Below are 18,298 nucleotides of genomic sequence, written 5' to 3'. Positions count from 1 at the left end.
TTTATTGCCTGCTGTGTCGTTTGGGGGACAGAACTTCTGGACTTCTTTTTAATACGATATACATTTTTTTCGATTATTATTACTAAAAACATTTGATTTCTCTTTTCCCTTTTAAAAAGATTTTTTAAACTTTATTGAACATGTTTTTACTTTGGTATTATTACATCACGAGAACATTCGTCCGAAAGCTGTATTAAGGTACAGGACACCTAACCTCTCCCATGTTCTGATTATATTTAACTTGCATGGGTGCACACTCTTCTCGCAGTATTCTCTGTGACGATGAAGGTCGGACTGACTTGTAGCATGGTTCCAAATGGTCTTCCGTCTTTCGTTCGAGTCTCATTGTAATGCACCAGCCGAGCATAAGAGTGTCAGCATGAAGGAAAGGGGCCAACTTTAATGTTCTCAATACCTTACATTCTTCATAATAACACCATTCATTTAAATTTCACAACAAAATTACATCAGCAATTTTTTTGCCAACTACTATGCTTCAAAAACTCTAGGCTGCCGCTCTCCTGAATGTAATAATTGCACGCCAAAATCATAAGTTAGGCGTGCGATACTGATTGCACACCTGTATTAATGTAGGTGTACTTACCACCGCACATGGGCGCAAATATTCATGACCAAGACTGGAGTAGTGACCTCCTAATTGAAATCTTGTGAATATGACCAATTCTTAAAAAAATTGAAGAAATTCTACAGATTGTATCTATCGCTGGGAATACCATAAATGCTATTACTACTAATGCATGTAATGTGTATGCCATTGCATAATATGTTAGGATATTAAATTATGATTATACATAAACTGGTTTATTCTGATGTTATTATTTCCTATTTTGTGCTTTCCACTGTAAGCTCAGATAAAGTTAAACAAGATGTATGATATACGTAAACAACATCGCAAATAAAGTTTACAAAAATCTGTCTATCAGATTGGGATTTCTGTTATGAATTTACACACAACATATTTTGCTATTCAGATAGGCAATAATATTTGTTACACACTATGCCGTTATATTTCAAAATTGATTTGAGATCCTCTTGAACGTAAAGTTCCTCGAAAGTGAAGCCCGGAAGAGGAACGCAGAAAGTTGATGGTCAATAAGTCTTCGCTTCTTTTTTACGTAATTTTGTGGAAATTTTATTTTTTGCAGACTACTTCCCAGGAATTTGAGGAGACCTTGATTCTACCTACATTCACTTTTGTAAACTTTGGTGGAAACACCTTTACTTTACCAGTTAGTTAAATAATGCTTTTGAACACTTATCTTATCTTTTTAAAAAATAAGATTAATAACAGCAAAAAAAAAAAGTAATAATAGTTACAAGATGAGATTCGAACACACTACTACTCCCGTTTCGGTGCTCAGAGAGGCAAAAATTTCCATTCTTGTGGCACACATTTGCGTTTTAATACAAGCTCACGAGCTTGTAATAATATAATTTACAATACCTTTATAATAATAATAAAATAAAATTACAGTGCCGATCGCGAGTAAAGCTACACATTTTCGAGAGTAAGAGTACAAAAATAAAACAGTGAGAGTGCGAGTAATTCACTCCCGAGTACAACGCGAGTACAACTAAAATGATATTACTCGCATTTTTGTTAATCATACTCTCAATGATTAATTATATTTTTACTCGCAAGTGTACTCACATAAGTACAGTTTTTAAAGTCAAAGTAATACGCGCGTGAACACATTTAATTTTTTTGCGAGAGATATTAAATTGTAAACGTTAAAAAAATCAAGTTAAAAAAATTAAACTTTTTTTGCGAGAGATAATAAATTGTAAACTTTAAAAAAATTAGGTTAAAAAAATTAAACTTTTTTTGCGAGAGATATTAAATTGTAAACTTTAAAAAAAATTAAGTTAAAAAAATTAAACTTTTCTTGCGAGAGATATTATATTGTAAACTTTAAAAAAATTAAGTTAAAAAAATTAAACTTTAATTTTAAATAGTGAAAAAGACTGTGTTGTTTAGAAAGTAAAACAAATTTATTGTGGCATAAAAAAACTGAGAGTAAGAGATTACATGTTTTTTTTTAATTTTTTTTTTGCCTATTAATAAAAAGTCTGTGCCCAGAACTACGTTTCAATATCATCAAAAACATTGAGGATAAAAAGAGAAAAAACAAACAACAACAAAAGTATAGTAAAAAATGTATTAGTTGTTAAAATGAAAGTATATATACAAATAACTTTTACCGTTCAGTTTGAATGTTCAGTTTTATTACATAAAGTAGTTTTTTAAAAACCAGATGCCTTTCCGTTTCTTTCAATGACTTTCGGAATTACCTTGCGTAAGTGTGAAATATACTTTCGGCATTTTTCTGGCGTCACAGCCGACCATATTTCCGAAATTGCATTTACCAATTCTTCTTTCGTGTGCGGTTTATAATCATTTCGAATTTTTTCCTTCATTTCATGCCAAAAGTTTTCTATAGGGTTCATGTCTGGTGATTCAGGCGGGGTTTTCCACCAGTTTATTTGATTTTCCTGCATCACTTGCGACGCTTTCAAACTGGTGTGTTTGGGGTCGTTATCTTGCATAAACCTATGCCCATCTGGAAATACATCGGAAATAAACGGTTTCAACGTATTTTTTAAAATTTCTTCAGAGTAGAACTCTTTGTCCATTATGCCGTGAAAAATTAAAATTGGAGATGCGCCACGTTTTGATATGCATCCCCAAACGTTAAGTTTAAAAGGATGTTTTGGTTTTCCTTTTAATTTTGCTGGCTCCCACCAGCGATGAAAAGATACCTTTCCGTTCCAGTCCATTTGAATGCAACTCTCGTCTGTCCATAAAACATTGCCGAAATCATCTTCCATTGCTTGTACTTTTTTAGCGAAGATAAGCCTTTTTTGACGATTTACTTCCCTTACAAGTTGACAGTACTTTGTCCCAGTGGAGTACCAACCGAGACCACGTCTTAATCTTTTGATTTTACTTGTAGAAAAGCTAACATTAAATTGCTGAAGCAAAAGTTGTCCAAAAATTTCTTATTTAATGACTCTGTTTTTGCACTCCCGAGTACAATGAGAGTAGGAAATAAAAAAAAGCCGAACATTTCATTCATCATTTAATAACCTTTGTTTTTGTACTCCCGAGTATAGTAAGAGTATAAAACAAAGCAGGTAATTAAATTTCTATTATAATGACTTGTTTTTGCACTCCCGAGTACAATGAGAGTAGGAAATAAAAAAAAGCCGAACATTTCATTCATCATTTAATAACCTTTGTTTTTGTACTCCCGAGTATAGTTAGAGTGAGAAATAAAAAAGCCGAAAATCAAATTCCTTATTTAATGACTCTGTTTTTGCACTCCCGAGTACAATGAGAGTAAGAAATGAAAAAAGCCGAAAACTAGCTATAAAAGAGTTTGCTTCTTTAGGAATTCATTTTAAGTGTCTTCATTTATCTGAGTTCACTATGGCATCATCATTTTTCAGTCAAACAAGAGTTAAAACATACAAATATGCATGCGTCTTCTTCGATGAAGATAAATGTATTGGTTCTGTCAAAACTAAAGATATTGTAAATAGGGAAGAAAAGTTACTGAGCGTTGACGACAATGTATTTGTGCGATGGGGTAGCGGAAAGAATGTACAAAATCACAAAGCTACAATTTTATTTCTAAACAGTAAGTATAGTTTTGTAAACGACCTAAAGAAAAACAGAGGCTAAGTTAAATTTTTACTGTTAGTAATAATGATTTTTTTCTTTCTTTTTAGATGAATGGTCAAATTGCACACAGTTTGAAAGAGATTGGTTGAACAACGAGAAAACATTTATCATCGAAGAGGTCGGAGAAAAAAAAAAAGAAGAAAAAATAAAAAACATTAAAAACAATAAAAAACGGACAACAGGCGAAACATTAGTAAAACCTCAGAAGAAGTTCGTCAAAAAGGATGTTAGTTTATAAAAAATTTGTCGTAAGAATCAGCACAGAAATTTTATTCTTTATCTAATTTATGTATTATAAACTTCTTTTTAGAGTGCAGCTGTTGATAAAAGACAACCTTCATTAGTAGAAATAAATTACAAAGTCCCACAACTAAATTACCAAGTTGATTTTAGTGATGTTTTACGAGAACCGCGGAAGGCACAAAATGGTAAAGTAGAAAACACCGCCGAAGAACCGCCAAAGGATAAAGTGGAAAACACCGCCGAAGAAACGCCGAAGACGCAAAACGATGAAGTTGAAAACACATTCTCCTTTCTAAAGTTATTGGTTTCACCTGGAAAACCACTGCCATCATTTTCGCCACCTACTTCGACACTATCCACTTCTATTCTTCCCGACCTACCTTTTTCTCCGCCTTCACCAGCCAGACCTCTGCAATCAACACCTGCCGTTAGAACAACACTTTTTCCGAATTATCCCGAGCAAACAAAGCAGTGCACGTGCGATTGTGCTGCTATGCGACAAATCATTGAAAGACTAGAAAAGCGACTAGCTGCGTTGGAAGGGAATGCAATTGCCTTATCCGCAAACTTTATCGACGACAGTGACGAAGCATTACCTTCAGTCCAGGGGTTGTCTCCACTAAAGGCGATGCAGAGGACGAATATTGATGATGACGATTTTCAAATAAATGAAAGATTAAATAGAAAAAAATACAAGGTGGACACAGCTCCTACTATAGAAATTCCGACCGAATTCTGGCCGATAGCCAATGAAGTGAGACAAGGGGCGACATCTTTCAAAAACTTTAGCTATCTGTTGCTGGCTAAATTATTTGACCACAAGGAGCTTGTAGGAAGAAATTGTCGAGGAGTTAAAAAACCTGCGATTGATGGCTACAAACAAGATATTGTTAAAGCTTTTTGTTGGAAGTTTTATCCAACCAACATGGCTGCACCGGGTGCATGGAGGGACTGTCAACGTGCAATTGATGAATTTATACGACGTAGCAACAGAACAAAGAAAAATTATAAATCATGCATGTTGCAGTCATAAAACTCTTTCAGTTAATAACTTTTTTGTAAATATTTTTTTAGATGTAAATATTTTTTATTTTTAGATTTTTTTAAAAAAATATATCATTAAACATTAAACTGTTTTTTTTTATAAAAAAAATCCCTCACGTTATTTTGTTGCTTCGATCTTTAAACATCCCAACAAAAACAAAAAGATAACAAGCTTAGTGACGTCCTGTTTCTACGGCGATATTTTAAAATTATACAGATTGTTGTCTGAGTTATAAAGCAATGTTTGTTGAAAAATATTCAGAAAGCAAAGTCTGCATGTGGCAATTGATCACCATAACTATAATTAGATATCATTCTGACTCTGTGTTTGCGAAAGAACATGCTGGAAGTGATTTCACATAACGAAAGTAGCGAAAGCATTTAAAGAAGAGACACAAAAGTTGAACTTAAAAATTTATTTTTTAATTATAAACTAAATTAAAAAAAAATTAAATGGTGAATTAAAATTAATGTCTTATGTTTTTCTTTAATATAACTCGCGAGTAACATGATATATTTTTTTAAAGATTTACTCGCGGGTAGTTTAATTATTGCGTACTCGCGTTATTAAAAAGATTACTCTCGTTTATTTTACTCGCACTCGCATTGTACTCTCACTCTGAACTATTTTACTCGCATTTATTTGCACTCGTACTCTCAAAGATGTGTAGCTTTACTCGCGATCGGCACTGTAAAAAAAGACATTACTCTTGTTTTGCTTTGGTAATTTCTTTTTGGTGGAATTTTTGTATAACACTATTAAAAACAGATTGTGATGAGCACATTTTGGTGTGCAGTAATTTGAATGAAATTTTCCAGATTAGCAGTGTCACTCCCCCAAAGGATAGACATTCATTTAAACTAATGAGTGCATTTTCTGAATGGAATTGGAATTATATTTTTAGTGTGGATTATCTGACACATATTTATTAAGATTTAGTTTGACAAAGAACTGTAATGGTTAAAGACCCTGCCCACCCTGTCAGATTTAATTGCAGCCAATGTTTCAAAACTAAAAAGGTTTGCTTTCAATATTATTTTAGGTGGTAATTCACAGTACTTTGGTTACTACTGGAGGCACATTCTATCTGTTATGTCCTCCGTTGATTAACTTTCAGGCCTTCGTAAATTGCAAGCATGATGACAAGTGTGATGATGACATGGCAATCTAATGGTGTACACAAAATAAAATGTTCTCCAATATTTGATTTAGACAAGCATAACAATTTTAAATTTATTAGTGAAAAAAATTTAAATCAGTTAGTACCACTTGATGGATTTGAGGCAATCTGATCTGAGAGAAAAGGGCATAAACCTACTGCCCCAAAACTGGTGTATCAGTAGAGACATTTAAAAGGCATCTTGATGAGCATATCAGTCAGGTTGATGATGCTTCTCAATGTGTAATGAAAGTTGTAGAAGATGCAATAATGACATTGTTACTGCTTTAACCTGTCACAAAAAAGAAATAATCCTAGATGCCAGGCATCTCTCTTGAGCCTACTATAAACAAGTAATATAAGATCACAAAGGAGTCATTTTAAAAATTCACGAATGTGACTGGAGTATGTTGCATGGGTGTATTACTTGCTGCAGTCCTGCCTTAATCAAATTCACTGAGTTGATCATACTTTACAAGTGAGAAAAAAGTCCCAAATACAAGGTGGGAAAACAATCACAATGTTTTTGTGGCCCTTTTCTAACTTTTATTGAGGCTTGTAATCAAAATACTTCTTATACTTTGCTGTGGGGGGAATGTATTTTTTTGAAAAGTTTAATTATGTATATATTTTGTAAATTTAAAAAAAAGTTGACAGTCAGTTACCTAAGGAGATATATTGGTTCTGGGGATAAAATACAGACCAGATTTGAAAAAACTATTATTTAACTATATTATTTTTTTACCTGGAACATATATGAATGTCATATTCTAAACATGCTGAACCATCTCAAAAATTTGTACATTTTTTTCCGCATCATTATACAAACATTATGAGCTACAGTACAGTCTGAATGTAATCTACCGCGTACACGCTAATATAACACCTTTGCGTGGCGGACGGCAGTCGTTTGTCTTTTGTTATAATTAAATCTCTTAAGAGTTTTGCGAGTTTATATTTGCGTGTTAAAAAACAATGTGCTTGTAAAGAAATATTGGAGCAATTATATTTCTTCTAATAGCGAGATGCATTGTGTAAATGTATTGATAAGCTATTCCCTTAAGTATTAGCGTGAAGTAATTAAATAATAAAAATCTTTCGCGAAGTTTTATAATACATTGCGCGAGAATGTATTGTTGATTTTATTACTTAAAAGAATTCCAGCGCGTTTAATTCAAGAAACATACGAGAAGCATTGTTCACAACTATTAAATGCCGCTTTTTGTTTTTAAACTTTTAAAATGCAATCTAAAAAACATTTCTATCGCCGCTTTTCGTTTATAAACTTTTAAAATGCAATCTAAAAAACATTTCTATCGCTGCTTTTCGTTTATAAACTTAAAATGCGATCTAAAAAACATAACTATCGCGGCTTTTCGTTTTTAAACTTTTAAAATGCGATCTAAAAAAAACTTAATTACTACAATTCAAATTTTCAAAAGAGTTTGCGCAAAATGGATTGCTAAAATTGATCTTGCAACCTATTGTGATTAAACAATTGATCGCGTGGGGTCATTGTTTATCAGCGAGCCAATTATTTTCTTATAAAAACAAAAGCTATTGTTCTGTGTAAACTATTCATGCAAGTTTCGCGTCCGCTGTAGATTACATTCAGACTGTACTGTATTTCCTTTCGTTAAACAAAAGCTATACAAATTGCTTTGCTTCAAATAAAAATTTGTTCATAGAAAAATTTAAAACAATGTTCATGCAAACTTGATATATATATATATACTGATATATACGAACTGAAAAAAGTTTTTTATTATAAAAAAAAACTACTACCATCTAAAGATAAAACAAACTTCAAAAGTACTGGCGTAATTACACATAATTATTTCAATATGAAGGCATAAAACAAAAGATTTAAACAAAGTATAGTTATCCGATTTGTTTTGAATACATTTTGAAGTTTTTAGAACAGAACATAACGTTGTTTAAACTTCATACGATCGTGTTTAATGGTTTAAATTCGTTTAAAATTTAATTTAATTTTTTAGAAGTTTGATATCTATTAGCCCATCAGACACATCTAGTAGTTTTGCCAATTTTTTTATCGACAAAAGAATTCTGTTCAAGAAAACGAATTCGACAAATTCAACTCATTTAAACAAAATGGCATTTCGTAAAAAATACAATCACAGCATGACGAAAAAGTATACACCAAGCAAAAGCTAAAAATATACTTCGTTAAAAATTACCTTTAATGAAAGACTTTCTTTTTTAAAAGAAAAATACTATACTGGTTATAGAAATGATCATTGGACACACGATCCTTCATGGAGATAATAATACTAGCGTGGTGGTGACGATAGAATGTTTGAGTGTTTGTTATACATGAAGACCATGATTTTATCGTGGTTCATATGCACCATGCTTGTTATATGAACATGATGTTAATAAACCTTTTCACAGTACTGTACATATAACTTCACTAATCTAAAGTCACAGTTAAGCTCAAAATCTTTACGTTGGAGAGTGCAATTCTATTAATGACAACTTTACAAACAAGTTCTCGTTTTTCAAGAAAACAATAACTTTTCTTAACCAAGCAACAATAACTTTTCTTAACCAAGTTCTTAACCAATCAGTGCGAAAAATTTAACCATTACCATATGATAACCAGCAGTATTACAAACGTATTTAACCATCATATAGTGGATGATATGATCTATATTATAATGCCCATATACGTCTGTCTGTCTGTCTGTCTGTCTGTCACGCAAAATGGTAGCTTAGCTGCGACGGGCGAACCCGTGACAATAACGCGTATCATGATTTTTCTTAGTCTTTTCAGATTGGTGTGACGATTACTTATGCAAGTCACAGTTTTCCAAAAAAAGATTGTTTTAAAGCAATGTATTTAATAAACAATGTATATATATATAGTTAAATCGTGTTCTGTAAGTATATACAAGATATTTTTTTCCTTCAAGATAAAAATTAAGACGGTAAATTTTATTTTTACATTTTTAATTAATTTTGTTTAAAAATTTTATAGACTTCATAAGTGTTTTCAACATCGTCAGACGCAGTTTATTTTTATCTGAACAATAAATTTCAATGATCTTTTCAATTTCTCTCAGTGTTATTATTTTCTTTAAAAGATAATAGTCTATTATGAAAGTAATTATTTATGCAGGTTGCGCGTACGCGGAAGCTTACATTCGGACTATACTGAACACTCACTGTAAATAGTATAAAACACCACCACATCCAGTCAAACATTTATAACTAGCTATAAAAATTTATATATGTTGAAACTATACTATAGGAATCACCACAAGCAGACGGTCTATCTTCATACATTATCCATTTCGTACAAATTGATCAACTTTGTAAAAGGGTTTAGTTTAATAAGAAACAATGAAGCAGCAAGAGGCATCTAGTCTACAATTATACAAAATTTAAATATGGCAGCAGGCGTAGTAGTGGTCAGGGTTCGATCCCCTCCATCAATGCTGAAGCAAAGCACAAAGGATTTTTTTTTAAAAAAGTTACAAGGAATAAATTAACTATATGGAGTATATACTTTTTGACAGAATGTTGAATTTCTTAGACATCTACTAAAATTTAATTATATTTTAATTGTTATCTGCCTCCTTATTTCCTATATCTTGCCTTTTCCTTTGATTTTTGAACTATAGCTATACCGATCTTGGAGTTATCTTTATGTCTAGATTTATCTACTTGAACTCCTACTTGTGTTGTATTTGCCCCAGTCCTGTCTTTGTATATACCTTGTCCATCCAATTGTGATGTCCTAAACCTTTTGAGCCACCATCAAAAATATGTTGTGTTGGCGTCCCGAAGATCATCATCATCACATCATCATTCCCGGCTTAACGTCCGTTTTCCATGCTAGCATGGGTTGGACGGGGTATATTAATGACCCTCTTCCAATCTGATCTAGACTGTGTTAGATCTAAACTCAACTTCCTCTCTATCAAGTCTGTCCTTATAACCTCCTGCCAAGTCTTTCTCGGTCTGCCTCTGGGCTTTGCCCCAGGAACTATCAAGTCTCTACACTTTCTTACCCAATTATCCTCCTCCATTCTTTCCAAGTGCCCCAGCCAATTCAATCTTCTTATCTGGATAACATCTTTAATTCTACGGAGACTTAGCCTGCTTCTTAGGTCATCTAAACTCTTTCTGTCTCTCAGACTGGCATTACACATCCTCCTAAACATTCTCATATCATTCCTTTCTAAACGGTCAAGATCTTCCTGCTTCACTGCCCATGTCTCACTACCGTACAACATAACACTTCTTACACAGGCCTCATACAACCTACCTTTTACCTCAATTGACAGGACTCTGCTAGTCAATAAAGGAAGTAACTCTCTAAACTATTTTCAAGCAGAACCTATCCTGCAAGTAACACTTCTTCCAACACCCCCTTCACTGCCCAACATATCACCTAAGTAACAGAAGTTCTTAACTATCTCTAACGAGCCACTGTTGTACATCATTAAAGCTGAAAATACTTCATTCTCTATAATCTCACCTTTGCAACGCTTGCATACAAACTGTATGCCAGCTCTTAACCTTCCACTAATACTACTGCACTTCTTATGTACCCAATGCTTGCAAGTCTGACAAAAAATTGAGTTACTACCAACCCCTTTCCTGCAAACTCCACAAGGCCACTTTCCAACTACAAGGTCACACTTGGCTGCAATGCTACTTATCATGACTTTAGACTTTGCTGTGTTTACCTTCAGCCCTTTCTCTTCTAGTCCTTTCTTCCACTTCTCAAACTTTTCAACTAATTCTTCCATCGACTCTGCTATGAGAACCAAATCATCTGCATACAATAACTCCCATGGGCAACCTGTTCTGAACTCCATCGACAGCGCTTCTAAGACTAGAATAAACAACAAAGGACTAAGTACAGAACCCTGATGTACACCAACATTTACATTAAATTCATCACTAAGTGAATCGTTAATCCTGACACGACTTCTAGCATTGCTGTACATAGACTGAACCATCGTAACTAGCCACTCATCCACACCTAATTTTCTCATAGCCCACCAAATAACTTTACGTGGCACTCTATCAAAAGCTTTCTCTAAATCTACAAAGGCAAAATAGAGATTCTTTCTCTTTCCTAAATACTGTTCCTGAAGCTGTCTGAGTAAAAATATTGCATCTGTAGTGCCACGCCCTGGAACAAAACCAAACTGCATCTTATCTATATCAATTCTTTCTCTAAGTAACTTATCAATCACTCTTTCAATAACTTTCATTACTTGATCAACCAACTTCAAACCTCTACAGTTACCCCTTTCTAATGCATCACCCTTGCCCTTGAAACAATTCACTATTACACTCAACTGCCACTCACTCGGAATAGCACCATCCTTTATAATCTGGTTAGCAAGACTTGTAATAAGCTCAACTCCAATATATCCAGATGCTTTTACCATCTCTGCAACAATACCTGATACTCCTGCAGCCTTGCCAATCTTCATTTTCCTAATAGCCTCCACTACCCATTCTGTCTTGATCTGCATGGCTGGCCCTTCTACGACATCATCATCAGACAAATTATCCTCGTCCCAATCAAACTCAGTGTTAAGCAACCTCTGATAATGATTCTTCCAAGCTACCCTTTTCTCCTCCTCTGTGCTAGCCAAAACACCTTCATCATTACGTATACACTTCTCACCTACAATATCTTGATTAGTCTTCTTCATTTGCTTTGCTATCTTGAATACCTCATTGCGCTGGTCTTTCCTTCTTAACACATCTGCAAATCTGTTTCTCTCTGCTTCTGATTTTGCCTTATGCACTGCTGTACGAGCCCGACGCTTAGCTTCTAAGTAAATATTTTTACTACCACCTGAATTCCACTCTTTCCAAAGTTTCCTCTTTTCCTTTATACACTGGTCAACCTCATTATTCCACCACCAGGTCTGTCTATGTCTAGCTGGTCCTTTCGTCCACCCACAGGTATCATCAGAAGCTTCTAGTAGACAATTCTTCAAAGTAGTCCAAGTACTTTCAACATTGTCACTATCACATTGACTATTGTAGGCTAACTGCTGAACTTTTGCACTAAATTGTCTTGCTACAATCTCTTCCTTCAGCTTCCAGACTTTTCGACGGGGCCTGTACTTTCTCTTGGCTTCTCTGACACTCTTCAAGATAATATCACAAACCAGCAACCTATGCTGGGAAACACACTCTTCCCCCGATATAACTTTCACGTCCTTCACCACTTTCTTGTCTGACTTTCTAACCAAAAAGTAATCTATCTGTGTCTTACAACCACCTGACTCATATGTTATCAGCCTACTCTGTCTCTTACTGAATGATGTGTTGCAAACTACCATGTCCGTTGCCATTCCAAACTCAAGCAATCTCTCCCCTTCCTTATTTCTGCTCCCAAATCCATAGCCTCCATGCACACCTCTATAACCTTCAGATGACTTCCCAACATGACCATTAAAGTCGCCGCCCACCATGACAAGTTCAGTGTCTCCAAACTTTGATGTGACTGCTATTAACTTATCATAAAACTTATCTTTATCTTCCTCACTGAGTCCACACTGTGGAGCATAAACTGACAGAAAAGTGACAATCCTATTACCTATCAAAAACTTTATCACTATAATACGACTATTAACACGCATAACATCTATTACTTTTTCTACCCACTTCTCTGCAACGAATATGCCAACTCCTCCATATCCATCACTATTACCAATCCAAAAAAGCTTATACCTTGCCCTCCTACCTTCCACAAATCTCACTGAAGCTCCTCTCCACCTAACTTCCTGAACACAACACATATCAACAGATCTACGTTCTAACATTTCAACTACTTCACCCGCTCTACCTCTCAGAGTACCAACATTTACACTAGCCATCCTCAACCTAGTGTTATCTACCTTGTGATGTGATAGCTGGGTAACGGTCTGACGATGCTCACATCTGACATCTGTCCTACCGTGCGCGACACCTTCACTCCTTAGAGTTCCAGCCCCGTTTACGCAGTTTGTCTGATTAACTATTCTTACGGCCATTAATAAAGAGTTTTGGCATTGTTTTACAGCTGGATGCCCTTCCTAGCGCCAACCGTTCACAGACCGGACTGGGTGTTTTTTAAAGTGACACCATCACTATGTGGCATTTCATGGGACTTCCACAATCGCCCCTTTAAACTAAGGTATGGTGGAGGACGTTCAACTTCTCTCTTGTCTCTTAAGGAGACCCTTCACCCCTAGACCCTTCACCCCAGCAAATCCAGCAAAAAAAAGTCGGGCGGTCGGTTGGGCGTATTTTTTCCCGTGATTTTTAGATCGGAGCAAGCAAATTCGTTTCCAGGACCAAGACAGTATAGCGCCACTCGACATCGTTTGTAGACCATTTTTTGCCGCCCTGTAAACTGTCAGTAGCCACAGGAGTGCCCTAAAGGAATTAATTTTTACGGAAATTAATTTTTGCGAGTTTTTGTCAATTTTGCATAAATTAGTTCTGGTGAAAAAAAATTTTTTTTTTGAAAAATATCTTGCAAAATTTTTTCCCGGTTTTTTTCCGACTTACTGACTTGGGTTTTTATTACCAAAAGTGAGTCGGTCAGAGGACGCGAACACAACATATTTTTGATGACGGCCTTAGCTAGGTGATAGGTGATCACCTTTCAATAGGTGTTTTCAAATGCTACTGTACAACAATATTTCTTATTAAATCATACATGAAACTTATTTACTATTAATATCTTTGTTAAATTTTTTATTGTACGTACTGTTTGTCTAAACTAATACAGATGACTTGCTATCTTGATAATTTTTTCGTTCTTATTTTTTGGCAGGTAAAAAAAAACAATTGAATTGGCTAATAATTCTTTTTAGAATATCTGATTGATTAAAAAACTATTTGCCTGCCGAAATAAAATGTAGCTAAACAAAGATTCTAGCAAGTCATCTATAGGTACAATTTAAAATAAATTCAATTTACTAACGCGTTTAAACTCACTTTCAACAATTTACGCGTTTACCTGCTATTATTCTAAAATAATAAATAAAATAGAACTTGGAACACAAGGATGCAGGAAGAAATATAGCTAGAAAACTGGCAACAACATACAATTATAATAAAAACACAGTAACTCCGCCATTTTTATTTTAAAATTGCGCTAACTAACCGTCACCGCGTAAGTAAAACCGAAACCGACCGACCGGCAGAAAAACTGAGGAAATATGGACTAAATTATTTACTAAATTCAGCCAGGAAGAAATGACTCTGTATAAATCTATTGTATCTCTTATCTATGTAAAGAACCCGTATTGCTTTATGCAGAAATGATTTCGATTTTCTCTATGTCTCTGACTCAAAAACAAGATGGGCAAGTTATGGCATATTTTTATTTTGGAATATTTGGTTCAGGTCAATGGGAATAACATTACAGTTCCTTGTCCTAGACGTTTCATTATTCATTAATCATCAATTCACTTAGCACATGAATAGCTACAATATTAACTTGTGTGTAATCCAACGTCGGTAAACGTTTGGACAGCTATTTTCCAATTAAAATTTATCCCACAATTCCCAATCCAATAAAATAATGAATTGATTCCCATTTGGGGCCTAACAAGGAAATTTGTAGAATACACCCTGACTTTTGTCCACAGGACCTATATTCATTAATCCAGTTTAAGTGCATTTTGCGAAAAAAAGGAAAAACATCTTGTAGCTACGTATAAGAAACAGGTTCATTGTTGGTTCAAGAAATTATGAAAATGACTGATGAATGGCTTATTGTAGACAAAATTGAATTTTTTATGCAAGTAGTAAAAGCATAAAAGCTTTGGAAATTATAAACTTTTTCATGAGGGGTCTGTAACATAATGCATAATGCAAGCAGTGGACAAGAAACTGATATAATTTAACCTTGCTAGCCATATTTTTGGAATAAAAACGAGAAATGGTATATGTCTCTCTTCAACTTATGTTTTATGCTTTACCTTAAAGGTGTGCCATAGGTAATAGTCCTCATTCTGCTGCTACCCCTCCTATACCATACTGGATACTGATCCACCAGTTCAACTTTAGATCAGAAAACAGTCATAGCGTCACAGTTTCTTGTTTTAAAATCTAAAATTGTTCATGGGTCACTTTTTTTCAAATATATATAGTAAATTTTTGTTATTACAATTATATAATGTGACAAAAATTTGGCCATGTTTATCTTGTTGCAAGACTGATTACACTGGTTGTTGAACCCCTTGAAAAAATCCCCTTACACAGGAAAACTATGAAAAATTTTGATTTGATGACATGTTGCCTCAATTGTGTAGCTACAGCTTAAAACCCTGATTTAGTCTAGAGGTTAAACACATAAAAAAATCCACTCAGGTAGAAGATTTTTAAACATTGCAGCGTAATGACTAACTTTAAATTTTAATGACTAACAAGCAATTTCAGGTATTTTTTAATCATCATCAGATTTATTCTCTATAAAACAGATTAGTTTATTAATTATATACTTATTTAATAATTTATTCTCATGCATGAAGGATATTGTTTCTCTTCCACTTCAATCATGAAGGTACACTGCACTTCACTATAAACCGATAATCACATATGGTGTCTTCTGCACCCAATAAACATGTGTTATCAATAATCATGAGCTAAAGGTGGAATGCACAAGCTGGTCCAGTATTGGCCCAGCGTGTGTTACTACAGCTTAAAACCCTGATTTACTCTAGAGGTTAAACACATAAAAAAATCCACTCAGGCAGAAGATTTTTAAACATTGCAGCGAAATGATTTGTTCAGTAAATTTTAATGACTAACAAGCAATTTCAGGTATTTTTTAATCATCATCAGATTTATTCTCTATAAAACAGATAACAGTTTAAAAATAGTTTTATTAAAAAATATGCAGTCGAGTGTAATAGTGAATTGTTTCAAGGGCAAGGGTGATGCATTAGAAAGGGGTAACTATAGAGGTTTGAAGTTGGTTGATCAAGTAATGAAAGTTATTGAAAGAGTGATTGATAAGTTACTTAGAGAAAGAATTGATATAAATAAGATGCAATTTGGTTTTGTTCCAGGGCGTGGCACTACAGATGCAATATTTTTACTCAGACAGCTTCAGGAAAAGTATTTAGAAAAGAGAAAGAATCTCTATTTTGCCTTTGTAGATTTAGAGAAAGCTTTTGATAGAGTGCCACGTAAAGTTATTTGGTGGGCTATGAGAAAATTAGGTGTGGATGAGTGGCTAGTTACGATGGTTCAGTCTATGTACAGCAATGCTAGAAGTCGTGTCAGGATTAACGATTCACTTAGTGATGAATTTAATGTAAATGTTGGTGTACATCAGGGTTCTGTACTTAGTCCTTTGTTGTTTATTCTAGTCTTAGAAGCGCTGTCGATGGAGTTCAGAACAGGTTGCCCATGGGAGTTATTGTATGCAGATGATTTGGTTCTCATAGCAGAGTTGATGGAAGAATTAGTTGAAAAGTTTGAGAAGTGGAAGAAAGGACTAGAAGAGAAAGGGCTGAAGGTAAACACAGCAAAGTCTAAAGTCATGATAAGTAGCATTGCAGCCAAGTGTGACCTTGTAGTTGGAAAGTGGCCTTGTGGAGTTTGCAGGAAAGGGGTTGGTAGTAACTCAATTTTTTGTCAGACTTGCAAGCATTGGGTACATAAGAAGTGCAGTAGTATTAGTGGAAGGTTAAGAGCTGGCATACAGTTTTTATGCAAGCGTTGCAAAGGTGAGATTATAGAGAATGAAGTATTTCCTGCTTTAATGATGTACAACAGTGGCTCGTTAGAAATAGTTAAGAACTTCTGTTACTTAGGTGATATGTTGGGCAGTGAAGGGGGTGTTGAAAGAAGTGTTACTTGCAGGATAGGTTCTGCTTGGAAAAAGTTTAGAGAGTTACTTCCTTTATTGACTAGCAGAGTCCTGTCAATTGAGGTAAAAGGTAGGTTGTATGAGGCCTGTGTAAGAAGTGTTATGTTGTACGGTAGTGAGACATGGGCAGTGAAGCAGGAAGATCTTGACCGTTTAGAAAGGAATGATATGAGAATGGTTAGGTGGATGTGTAATGCCAGTCTGAGAGACAGAAAGAGTTCAGATGAGCTAAGAAGCAGGCTAAGTCTCTGTAGAATTAAAGATGTTATCCAGATAAGAAGATTGAATTGGCTGGGGCACTTGGAAAGAATGGAGGAGGGTAATTGGGTAAGAAAGTGTAGAGACTTGATAGTTCCTGGGGCAAAGCCTAGAGGCAGACCGAGAAATACTTGGCAGGAGGTTATAAGGACAGACTTGATAGAGAGGAAGTTGAGTTTAGATCTAACACAGTCTAGATCAGATTGGAAGAGGGTCATTAATATATCCCATCCAACCCATGCTAGCATGGAAAACGGACGTTAAGCCGAGAATGATGATGATGATGATGCACAACTTCAAAACAAATACTAACGAATGTTATAACACATCTTAAATCAGTTTTAAAAATTATAATAAGCTATTGCAAACATCTCTTACGACGTCGTTTATTATTATATTTTAATAACTAATATATGACATGTTCAAAGTAGGTATAATTTGACGAATATATAATGCTTCTAACACCATTAAATGATGGGACGATCTGCTTGCTGAAACAAGTATGATGATGTCATCCATTGTGAGTGCGATTTTGCATGATTTGAAGTGACTATATTCGTCCAAAATCCATCATTCATTAAATGTTATATGGATTTGCGAAAATTTATAAAAGGTACTGTATATACTTTAAACATGTTTTTTTTGTTTTGTTTGTACATTTTAAGTGTAAGTGTGTTATATTTTTAATATATCCGCATCCTAAAGATTAAATTTATGAGAAATGAATACATCTTTAAATTAACCATCCATTTATTTGGCACTCAAGAGTATTATTATTATTATTATTATTATTATTATTATTATTATTATTATTATTATTATTATTATTATTATTATTATTATTATTATTATTATTATTATTATTATTATTATTATTATTATTATTATTATTATTATTATTATTATTATTATTAATAATACTATTTTCTTCATTAAATGTATAAACTTTAAATTTCACAATAAATGACAGAAAATATAAAACTTATCACAATACCCGCACGACATTATAACCCG

General features: G+C 34.1%; 1 protein-coding gene across 1 annotated transcript; it reads left to right on the top strand.

Moving 5' to 3' along the window:
- The first annotated feature begins 3,355 nt into the window (after nucleotides 1-3,355).
- Nucleotides 3,356-5,035, top strand: LOC130647283 (uncharacterized). The gene is made up of 3 exons (XM_057453079.1): nucleotides 3,356-3,662; nucleotides 3,754-3,932; nucleotides 4,017-5,035. Exons 1-3 carry the CDS (start codon nucleotides 3,356-3,358, stop codon nucleotides 4,980-4,982), a joined length of 1,452 nt encoding a protein of 483 aa, XP_057309062.1. The 3' UTR covers nucleotides 4,983-5,035.
- The last annotated feature ends 13,263 nt before the right edge of the window (nucleotides 5,036-18,298 follow it).

The sequence above is a fragment of the Hydractinia symbiolongicarpus genome, chromosome 6 (genome assembly GCF_029227915.1).
Source record: "Hydractinia symbiolongicarpus strain clone_291-10 chromosome 6, HSymV2.1, whole genome shotgun sequence".
Taxonomy (NCBI): domain Eukaryota; kingdom Metazoa; phylum Cnidaria; class Hydrozoa; order Anthoathecata; family Hydractiniidae; genus Hydractinia; species Hydractinia symbiolongicarpus.
The sequence above is the reverse complement of the archived record's forward strand: the minus strand, read 5'-3'. Positions and strand labels throughout refer to the sequence as shown.

Excerpts from the sequence above, each read along its gene's own strand:
- LOC130647283 (XM_057453079.1), top strand. The coding sequence starts at position 3,356 with ATGAGAGTAAGAAATGAAAAAAGCCGAAAACTAGCTATAAAAGAGTTT. Across the intron at positions 3,663-3,753 it reads TACAATTTTATTTCTAAACA|ATGAATGGTCAAATTGCACA; the intron begins GTAAGTATAGTT and ends CTTTCTTTTTAG. Across the intron at positions 3,933-4,016 it reads AGAAGTTCGTCAAAAAGGAT|AGTGCAGCTGTTGATAAAAG; the intron begins GTTAGTTTATAA and ends ACTTCTTTTTAG.